The following is an 11450-nucleotide window of genomic DNA, read 5'->3' on the forward strand; positions in this document are numbered from 1 at the left end:
CTCACTGTAATTGAAAAACTTATCAATAAATATAGTTAATTTAAAATCTTTCTCCACTTTCCTGATTATTAGGCACTAGGCATCACACCTCAGCCGATAATGGTTGCTCAGCTGAAGTGATGATTTTTTGTTATGTTGTGTGTTTTGTTGTTTTATGCCGAACAGCGCCATCTACTGGCAACACAACCTCAGGGCAGGTTGACCAGACACGTGAGGCGAGTACACCCGTGACGTCATCGGCAAGCGACAGCTTCAACTGGAGCTGCACAGACACTTGGGCTAAGGGGACTATTTTCAACTCCGAAAATGGTCAAATCGGGGAAACTTCGATCTGGCACGGGGTCTAAACTCAAACGGTGGAAGAAGGGACACAGTAGCGACTCAAACCCGCAGACGAGTCGTTATCGGCAGGCCGCTAAGAGCCGCTTCTTCAGCCGACCCACCGGTAAGCCTCCAGTTAACGCGACACGTGGGTCCGTGGCTAGTGCTAACATTAGCCAGAGTCAGCCATTTAACTTGCAACTGTACATGCTGCGCAATTAAATGTTCATCTCCAACCCAATAAAGTTGTCAGCGGGAAATCTAACTCCCTGTCTTTGCGTGTCTTCCATTGAAAGAAGATGTCGGTGTGTTTGGTGGTCGGTCTTACATGATAACAACTGTGTGTTTGTGGCCGAGAGACTAACTCTGTTTAACTGAGTCGATAAATGAAGATGACTACAGGCTACGGTACCACCCTGAAATAAACAGCTTCGACAATAATAATAAGACGTTTGTACATATTTTGCCAGATAAACAAACATGGTTTTGTGGGCTCTGTACTCCAGCACATTATACTTTACATGCATTTAGGAATACTTTCAGCTGTGATTTGAGGCTGTTTACAGCCACACAATGGGTGAACAGTATAGCTATTCTAGTCTATCCAGACATGGACCTCCAATTTCAGGGTACCCAAAAAGATATCACGTCATCATATTTAATATCTGGCTGTAACTCCATGGCAATCAATGGTTGTCAAGTATATAACCCATAATAATAATAATATGTATCTATATAGCACATTTCATACAAACTATGTTACTCAAAGTGCTGCACATTTAAACATTTTTAATAAAAAATACATACAGAAAAGGTAACTTTTACAGAGAATGCTTTTTGCACTCACATTTTAGTACAAAATGTCAACCGATGAATAAAGACTGGAAAACATTTTTAATGACAAATAATTAAATAAATGAATACCAATGTATAGACATAAAAGTGTTTAGATACATAAAAGATCATTTGAAAGACAGATGTGGGACTATGTGGAGCGAACATAAATCCTCATGAGATGTTAACGTTGTTACCCTCCCTGGTAATGCACCGCTGGGACTGTGCCGCATCAAGCTTCAATTCATTCTGAATTAAGCCTGAAGACTAGTTGTCTTCAGGCTTATCATTAGGCATATGAAATGCATACTTAGTTGGATCAAAGTTATATAGCAGACCTAAAAATGTTTAATCTGGCTATATGTTTGTAATCGATCTTAATCTGCGCCGTCATGAAATGTGGGGGCTATATATAAAAACAGGGTCTGCATATGAAAAGCCTATCATGCCCGTGGATGACTTTCATTTGCATCATGTGGAGGTCAGATTGTTGTAACGGTGTGCCTCTCTGTCTTTTTTTTCCCCACAGGAAATAGCGACCTAACGGTTGATGCTCTTAAGCTACACAATGATCTGCAGGCAGGCCCGCTGGAGATCGGCGGCCGTAAAGATGCCATGGAAGAGGAGCCCGAAGAGGTTTTTTCAGAAAGGACCTCAGGTACCTTCCTTAGCGGCCTGTCGGACTGCTCCAACCTGACCTTCAGAAAGGTGCAGCGCTACTGGGAGTCCAATTCAGCTTCTCACAAAGAGGTAGGCATTCCACTGAAGATAGGTCATTTATTCACAACACCCCATGACTAAATAGCTGTATACGGCTGATTGTAATGCTAGCCAACCTCTTGTTTTGACGTAGTCAAATCAGCTTTTTGCATTAGGAGCAAAAGCAAAAAAATTGAAAGTAGCTCTGAGAAGTTGATGATGACATTTCTAGGAGTTGAGCTGAGAGTACCAATATTACTAACAAATATATATTTGGAAATTCAGGACGCTGAGATTTCCTGTAGCTGTAACATAATTGTGCCTCACAGATCTGTGCAGTGTTGGCAGCTGTTACTGAGGTGATCCGCAGTCAAGGAGGGAAGGAGACAGAAACTGAGTACTTTGCTGCTTTGGTGAGTGCTGGCTTTAAATAAACAAAACAAAAACATTAACTAAGACATTACAAAATAACTTGTGGTGTGTTGAATGTAATAGTGAACCTTGGTTTTGTGTCTTCCTGTAGATGACCACACTGGAAGTTGTGGATTCTGCAGAGTCTCAGGCTGCAGTGGCGTACCTTCTCAACCTCGTCATGAAACGGTTGGACTTTTAACAACTTTTGTCACCAAAACAAAACTCCCATTCATGTCAGTGCTGCTTAAAATATACCTTTAAATATTATTCATCTTATTGGTGTTTTGTGTTTACCAGGGTTCCTACTCCGGTGCTCATGTCTAAGTTCTCGGACACCACCAAGGCTCTGATGGACGTCATGTCAAAACAGGCCATGTTTGAGACGGCCTCGGCTCTGAGATGGGTGAGTGAATTTGTCTCTGTTTGCCTTTTGTATTTCACTGACAAAAACCGCAGCATAGACTGAGTTTGTCAATTTTTCCATATATAGATCCTGTCATGCCTGGCCACTTTGTTGAGGAAGCAGGATGTATCCGTCTGGACCTACCCGACTACTCTTCAGGCTTACCACGGGCTTCTCAGCTTCGCAGTGCACAGCAAGCCTAAGGTCCGTCTCACCCGCCTGCTAGTAACTGCCTCACAAGTGTTACCTGAATAAATGAGAATACAATTTCTATTGTACGATTATTTCTATACAAGTCATGTCATTTCTATTTTTATTAATTACATGTCCCCTTTTTCATCTCAGGTCCGTAAAGCAGCGCAGCAAGGCGTTTGCTCCATTCTCAGAGGTAGTGACTTCCTGTTTACAGATAACGCACCGACCCATCACCCTGCTGCAGCGACCACGGCCAAGTTCTGCATGAAAGAAATGGAGCAGGCAGGAGGTAAGACAACTATTCATTTTTTCCCCTTATTATTCTTATTATTTTTCTGCTTGTGGGGCAAGTTGTAGTTTATGTCTATTTGTTTCCCCCTCAGGCAGCAAAGAGGACACCACCACACTTCATGTGCTGGGTCTTCTGAAGGAGCTGATGGGGACGTTTCCTCTAGGAGCTGTCAAGTCCTGTTGTGAGACTCTGCTGCGAGTGATGACACTCAGCCATGTGGTGAGAGCACAGAAACATTCATAGGAGCAACCAGATACCATTTGTTTATCTACTTGGATACTCGAGTGTAGTTTTTAACATGGCTGCTATGTTTCTGACTGTAGCTGGTGACGGCTAGTGCCATGCAGGCCTTTCATAGGCTGTTCAGCGGGAAGCCAAATGCTTTAACCCTCTCACCAGAACTCAACGCTCAGATCATCACGGTGAGCGAATACAAACGAAACAAATGAGCCAAAATCATATTACGGTATGTGTTTCTAAAGCTAATATGTCGTTTCTCATCCTCAGGCTCTGTACGACTATCTGCCCAGTGAGAACGACTTGCAGCCTCTGCTGGCTTGGCTCGCTGTCATGGAGAAAGCACATGTTCACTTGGCGAGGTAATAATGGATTTCTCGCAACAGAATCATAAATCCTTTGTCTTTATCATGTAATTGTGTGTTTTCTAGTCAGATTAGCCAGTAGTTTGCTGATCAACAGTCTGTGTGTCTTTGTGTAGTTTGCAGAGTTCTCTGAGTTTGGGTCACCTCCCACGCCTCTTCTCTGCAGCCATGTCCTGCCTGTTGTCGCCTCATACGCAGGTGGTTTCTGCAGCCACCAATACACTAAAGGTAAATAAATGATCTATCCCCATTGAGTAACTCAAGTTGACAAACGCTTGTTCGTCAAGGCTCAGGGTATTTCTGGATTGTGATGAGAGACAGGGTCGTCTGCAAAATATTAAAATCCTCCTAACTAGCTATGGCAATTTTACAGTGTACTCAGGGTCCTTATTGATGATTTATTTATGTTTATCTGTTTCAGAAATTGTTAACTGAATGTGTTGCCCCTCACATGGAGGGAATGGGCATGATCACCGCCACAGCCTCCGCAGGAAACCCCTCCTATGTCTGCAAAATGTTTCGGTAAGCCATCTTATCTGTTCACTGATCTCAGTCTCTTACCCTTTTTCTATTCAGAGACTTTTTAATGCTCACCATGATAATTGTGGCTGTGTGTTTCAGTATCATAGAAGAAGGACTGTCTTATCGCTTCCATGCCTCCTGGCCATTTGTGCTTCAAATCCTGGGCTGCTTCTATCGCGCTGCAGGGAAACAAGCTCACCCCGTCATGGCCAAGGTATTGACACACAAACGCTTGGAGATCGCGATGTGAGTAGAGCAAGATCACAGTTAGCCTGAGTCTTTGTGTTGTGTCCTTTCACAGTCCCTGCAGTCTCTGGCAGACCTGCGCTCCACTCCTCATTTCCCCTTCAGCGGTGAGTTGGACCTGGCTGTAGGAGGAGCTGTAGAGAGCATGGGGCCCGAAGTTGTGCTGGGTGCCGTGCCTCTCAACATCACCGGCTACGAGTGAGTGCAAATACCATGAAAACATGCACACAAACGCACACACGCTGTGGATCGGTTTTCTTGTCTTTATAGTGGTTTAACTGACTGTGTTGTTGTTTTTTCACCAGGGATGACCTGGAGTTCCCGCGCAGCTGGCTGATCCCGGTCATACGGGATAACGTGAAGAACACTCACCTTGGTTTCTTCTCTTCTTACTTCCTCCCTCTGGCCTCTACACTCAAGCAGAGAGGTAAACATATGTTTGATGCACTACAGGTTCGGACTGTGAGGCTGGATTTACTTTTTATTTGTATTAACGGATGACATTTTGTGTTTTTAGCCGAAGAATTGGAGCAAGTAGGACAGAAACTTGAGTCCAGAGTCTACAAGACATTACAGATACAGGTAGATCTACACAGACTTTTACTTCAAATTCAGAGTAAAGAGTTCCAGTGAATGAGTTGTTAAGATGAGCGTGTCTGTACTTTTCTTTCAGATTTGGACAATGCTTCCTGGCTTCTGTACTTGTCCTGTGGACCTGCTGGCATCCTTCAAAAGCATTGCCCGCACACTCGGTATGATTGTTAATGAACGGCCGGACCTCAGGCTCACAGTGTGCCAGGCTCTACGCACGATTGTCAACAAGAGCTGCTCCACTGGTAGGATAACAAACATCTTCACACAGAGAAGGAGACAACATATAAAAACGACTGCTGCTACTTACTCTTGAATCAAATTATTATATTTATTAAACCTGTTGTCTGCTTTATGTCTGTAGAGGAAGAAAAAGCTGAAGTGGGCCGCTTCTCCAAGAACTTCCTGCCCATCCTTTTCAACGTGTACGGCCAGCAGCCCGCGGCTGGAGAGTCCGGCACCTACAGGATGGCTGTGCTGGACACCATCAAGGTCTACCTCACTGTCACCGAAACAGAGGTCTGTTGAGTTTTCTCACTTACTGCTGCCAAATGTTTGTTTACATAATTTAACTTGTATAATAAGTCAACACTGAGATGCTGAACAATTTCAGTTGTGCCAGAGGTGGATGGCTTCACATGCATCAGAAAATGAATGTTTTGGGCCATTTTGTCTTCTGCTGGTGTATCACTTATCAAAACTACTCTCCTCAGATGATCTGCACGTTCCTGCAAAAAGCCACAGACAGATTGAGCAGCACTGACACAACTGAGTTCACAAGGTAATACATGGATATGGAAATATTGGAAATATTGCTACAGAATTATGTCGGCCTTTTTCAGTTCATTGTATATTTTAGAATAGGGTAGATTTCAGCATACTTACTCTTTTATCTCTACCTCTCAGGCTGTCAATGATGGACCTTGTTGTTGCCATGGCTCCGTCCGTAGATACGGTCACCATGACTAAAACCTTTGAGCTGATTAAGCCATATTTGGAGGTAAGAGTATAGAGATTATGCTTCACGGCATGTCCACTTTGGTTTAAAAGCTTTTGAACCTTAATATTTATAAAATGTGTTAACTTTGTCTGTTGGTGCGTTTCTTTCAAGATCAAAGAGCCAGGCATGCAGAAGAAGGCTTACCGTGTGCTGGAGGAGATGTGCGGAGGAGAGAGAGAGGAGTGCAGATCGTTTGTCGTGGCTAATCTGGAAACACTCAAAGTTGTCCTGCTGGAAACTCTAAAAAATGCCTCCTCACCAGCAAAGAGGGTGAGACTGCTGTGTAGGGAGAAATAAAATAAAGCTGACATTAGATGGAATCTTTATTTACTGAGCTGTCTGACTGTATCTTCCTATTGTACTGTTGTTCCATCTATCTTGTTTTGCTCCTTCTCAGCCGAGACTGAAGTGTCTGATCCACATAGTGAAAAGGCTCAGTGAAGAACACAAAGACTTTATCACAACACTGCTGCCTGAGGTACAAACTAAAATAAGTGCTTGCAAACAAACACAATGCGAACTGATCAAGACCAGTTTTATGAGATTGTTCTCTTTGTCAGGTGATTATATGCACCAAGGAGGTGTCTGTTGGAGCGCGCAAGAATGCCTACAGTCTGCTGGTGGAAATAGGAACCGCATTTGTCCGCTTCTGTGGGAACACAAAAGGTAACGCACCTGTCTTGCTTTATTGAGTATGAATGCATGCAAGTTTCTCATTTCGGTATAATTGAAATAATAATCGAGTGTCTGTCTCTGACCCAGATGCGATGGAGCAGTACCTGGTGTTAGTGTACGCTGGACTCACAGGCTCCGTCACGATGATCACCTGTACAGTGTTGGCGCTAACTCGACTGATGTTTGAGTATAAAGGTAAGCCTGCTGACTTTCACCAATGTCCTGTTGGTGATCTAAATTCTTGGATTTGTGGACTGGATTCAATCTGGTGCTTTTTCTTCTTCTTCAGATGCTATAGATGTGACCACCAGGGAGCAGCTGCTGCACAATGTGTGTCTGCTGCTGACATCTCGTACCAGAGAGATAGTCAAAGCCGCCTTAGGCTTCATCAAGGTCATCCTCTTCATAATGGACCCCAAGACGCTGGGATCACATGCCACTGTCATGGTAGGCATTGACATAAAAGATACTATACTATAGTAGACAGTTGTTCCTTCATTTATTACAGAGTTCACTCTTTGTGTTCAGATGGAGGGTGTTGGGAACATCAAAGACGACGTGAGGAGGCACTTCAGGACCAAACTGAAGAACATCTTTACTAAGTTCATCAGGAAGTTTGGGTAAGTGCTGGTTTTTCTTTACTTTTTTCGAAAGACGCAATAAGAATCAGCTGGGAAGCGTTCAGCTAACAACATCAAAGAACAAGCGAATTGACTGTATGTAATCCTGCTCTGTACGTGGTTGTATCTTGGGATGCAGATATTCTAAGAAGTAAAAAGTTGATTGCTTTCTGTGCTGTTTTTTGATTTTGAACTGGTATTTGATCATCAGGAATGCATCTGATTTATTCTTTTTTGTTTTAATAATGTCTGTTTGTCTGATACCAGTGAACCAAAACAGTTTGATTGTAAACACAACTGATTAAAGCACTGTGCAGTGAAATTATTAGAAGATGTTAGCATTTGATTAGTATGCTAACATTAACAAAGGACGGCTTTGTTTAAAAATGGCAGCAGCTGTTTAACACAGCTGCCCCCTCCTACACTGATTGTTATAGAATACAGGTTAGGCTAAAGATTGGTCATTCAGACATTGCTTACATGCGGCCAGTTCTGCACTGGATGTCTTGATGGTATCGGATGTCTCCTCTGGGAAGTTTCTAACACATCAGCATCACTTCTATTTTGGACACTGTCATGCACTGGGTGTATTTTTGTGCTTGTGTCTCATTATCTGCTGTATTTCCAGTTTTGAGCTGGTGAAAAGCATGCTGCCTGCAGAACACCACAAGGTCCTTGCAAACATCCGCAAGGCCGAGGCTCGCACCAAGAGGATGAAACAGGCTTCAGAGCAACATGACGACTCCGAGAGCGAAGACGAGGAACCTAAATCAAAGAGCCAAAGGTAGACCGTTGTTCCCCACTCAAAGATCCCTCAGCCATTTACCCATGTGCTCTGTTAAAAAAACATCTGTCCTCTCCTCTCTAGTATTGAAGACATCCTTGCAGATTCAGACAGTGATTTGTCAGAGGATGAAGGAAAGGCTCGTAATATTAAGAAGAAAGCAGGCAAACCACAAAAAGCCCGGGCCTGGCTCAAAGAAGGAGAGGGAGATGACCCACTTAACTTCCTGGATCCCAAGGTTTCCCAGAGAGTGCTATGTGAGCCTGCATTTTGATTGATATAGACAAAAAAAAGTTCACAACATCCTGTGGAGGTATTTTTATTAAGAAAAGTTACTGTTGTTTCTCAGCCACCAACCCAGCGATGAAAAAGAGTGCCAAGGTCGAGCACGGCTTCAAGGTGACATCAGACGGACGGCTGATCATCAGAGAGGATGACGAGGACGATGGAAAAGACAAAGGTAAGAGGAATCCTGTCGTTAATCCAAACATCTTGTACATTGCTTTATGTCTGGACAGACAATAACTTATTACCTGCCCACAGATGAGGGAGAGATGAAAGATATCCTAGAAGAGGCCGGAGTCAAGAGTGTAAGTATCTGTACATGGGAAAGTAATTATGCAGCTGTAGAGACATATTTATTGATGTTTTTGATTCATGATCTACGTTTTCTTTTTAATCCCCCTCAGAAAAAAACACAGAAAAGAAAGTTCCAAGATGACAACTTGGATGAGGACATGGACATTGAACCACATCTAAAATATAAAGGTAGGACTATGGTTCGGAGGTATTGAAATTACCCTGCTGATGGTATTGCTTTAAGAAAAACAAAGATATACAAATTTATCATCCAAACAAATCTGACAAGAGAGACGCACATAGATATAAATATGTATGGAGTGGAACCGCATACGTTGCAATACTCCTAATGTATGCAGCAACAGGGCATGCTAAGATAAATATAAGGAATCGTTTAACTGGGAGTAACTGCCCCCAAACAGTCTCGCCACTGTTGACTGTCACTTTTATATTTTGTTGCCCAAACATGTTTTTATCTGAACATGGACTGAAGCAAAATATTACATATATTTTGCTTCAGTCCATATTTGTGGGTGCTAAGCCTTTAAAACTTTATTTTCACTGTAGTGAAAAACAGTTTACGCTTCTGTAATGCCTGTATTAACGGTGCAATCTAGCAGCAATTAAACAGCCCCAAAAATTACATTTCTACGACCACAAAAACACAAAATCAGACATATGCTAGCATGTAGTTATCCTTTTTCTACACTGGATCAATGCGATGCGGTTAAGCATATAAAAAGAGAGAGACTGAATATTTCACAAAATTCGTAACAGGTTTTGCGTAATTTAATATTTTAGACAAGTGGGGACCATTATCCTGGCCTACCTATAACTTGTTGCCGATAATCTCGTCCAAACTATGTTATAGTTCCGGATTAGGTTAACTCCATAGGTTCTGGAGTTGCAACATGTCATGTCCATGACGGCTCGTGATTTAGACTAATCAGCACATTATTTCTCCTCAGCTGGGGGCTCAGGTATCCACAGACCCCTGGGAGGAAGGGAAGACATCGGGGCAGACTACAAGTCAAAGGTGAGTCCGACAGCATGCAGAAACACGCACTGAAGGAGTTGTTGCTTTGAAACTTCAGTTCTGAGTATCTGTTCTTGCATCCTACATCTCTCAGAAAGGAAAAGGAGACGTGAAGAAACAAGGAAAGCATGATCCATACGCTTACATCCCTCTGAAGAAGGCCCAGCTCAATCGAAGGTAACAATTGTCATTAGAGTATACTTTCATAAACTTCTCTCACAGGTAATTGGTTTGCCAGAATGTCAGACGCTGACATGTTTCATTCTTTGTGTGTTCACAGGAAGCGTGCCAAACTGCAGGGCCAGTTCCAGGGCATGGTGAGAGGAGCCCAGAAGGGGGCGCTGTCTGGAAAGAAAATGCAGAAGAGAAAAAGGAAAGCCTGAAGACCGCACTTCTTTTCCTAAATGGACTTTAGCTGCGTTGTGTGCGTTTGTGATGGTGTGTTCATAAACATTCTAAAATGTAGAAACACACCTTGGATGTGTGTGTATGTCTGTGTGTGTTTCTGACAGACGGTCATTGAAGATGAAACCAGTTTGTTTTTAAACTGTTCCATCTTCCAAATCTCTCAAAAGTGTCTGACGTCATACAGCTTTGTGGACCTATGGCTGTCGAAGAAACCACTCAACTGTAATCTGTTGGTTCTGTTTCAGATAAAAATCACCCATTTGTTAAACATGAAGTATTTATGTGTGAACATTGTCTAGATATGTAGACAGACAATAAGACTGGTTTGGGGAGAGTAATGTCTGCCGTTGTTATTATCTCTGCGAGGAGGATCATGCCCTCGAGAATGGAAAGCTGAAAGTGCCATTAAACGCTCCATTTTCACCCGATTAATGTTAAAATGCGCTCTACTTAGGGACATTAAAATGCTGCTTTTGTCAGCGCTTAAAAGCAGTCAAAATCTGTTTTTTTTTCTCCCACTTTTTTCCTTTTGGTAATGAGCCCCTCTCTCTGTTTTGAATAGCCCCGTCATCTGCGGTTACATTCCCTCAGAACAGCTTAATAAAGGTGATTTTAAAAGAGAACGTAAGTTAATCATTGAGGGGATGGACAAATGTGGGCTATATTCATTCAATCACACAATACAGCAGTTATCCTTGCAGGCACATCTGGCAAGAGATTTGCAGAAGAGAGCACCTTTCTACTTGTTATTTTGTCAGTAGAGGGCGCTGTAGCCCTCTGGGTTATGACCAGTGAACAAAAGAGTTCATGAATGCATGTAAAATGATTTAAATACATATTTGAATCTGTTTGTGTACTGAAAGTTTAAAGCAATATTTTCTTCTTTAATAGTCCTTACCAGAAACCCAGTTATCTCTAGCCTGCAGTTGGTTTGTGGGACAGTGTGCCTTCAATGCAGCTCCATAAAGACATTGAGAAAGAATATGTAGGTTGTTGTTGTGCAGGATGAGTGTACATACCATTAGCCTTTTGTGATTCATTTCCCCCAGATGGATTGCAGCAAAGTGAATCGTGTAGCGACCTCCTAATCACACTCTTTTGTGTCTGAGAACAGTGTGTCAGTCAGTGTTTCTGAGGAGGGGAGCAGATGTCCTGGACTGATTCAGGACATTAACAGAGCAGGCATCATCAGCACTGCGGTTAAATGTATATTGGCTTCAGAAAGTCAA

The 11450-nt window shown here is 42.7% G+C and overlaps 1 protein-coding gene across 1 annotated transcript; it reads left to right on the forward strand.

Moving 5' to 3' along the window:
• The first annotated feature begins 197 nt into the window (after nt 1-197).
• On the forward strand, nt 198-11271 carry rrp12 (ribosomal RNA processing 12 homolog). Its single transcript, XM_054599899.1, has 34 exons — nt 198-445; nt 1685-1905; nt 2184-2267; nt 2378-2454; nt 2566-2671; nt 2759-2875; nt 3017-3155; nt 3250-3377; nt 3482-3580; nt 3666-3757; nt 3877-3988; nt 4182-4282; nt 4382-4496; nt 4584-4726; nt 4834-4955; nt 5046-5110; nt 5202-5364; nt 5484-5638; nt 5833-5900; nt 6026-6119; nt 6231-6389; nt 6517-6597; nt 6680-6785; nt 6882-6989; nt 7084-7241; nt 7323-7414; nt 8043-8198; nt 8283-8455; nt 8548-8658; nt 8742-8788; nt 8888-8966; nt 9746-9813; nt 9908-9990; nt 10094-11271. The coding sequence occupies exons 1-34, from the start codon at nt 307-309 to the stop codon at nt 10194-10196; spliced, it is 3864 nt and encodes a 1287-aa protein (XP_054455874.1). The 5' UTR covers nt 198-306; the 3' UTR covers nt 10197-11271.
• The last annotated feature ends 179 nt before the right edge of the window (nt 11272-11450 follow it).

Source organism: Anoplopoma fimbria, chromosome 6, assembly GCF_027596085.1.
Source record: "Anoplopoma fimbria isolate UVic2021 breed Golden Eagle Sablefish chromosome 6, Afim_UVic_2022, whole genome shotgun sequence".
Taxonomy (NCBI): Eukaryota; Metazoa; Chordata; class Actinopteri; order Perciformes; family Anoplopomatidae; genus Anoplopoma; species Anoplopoma fimbria.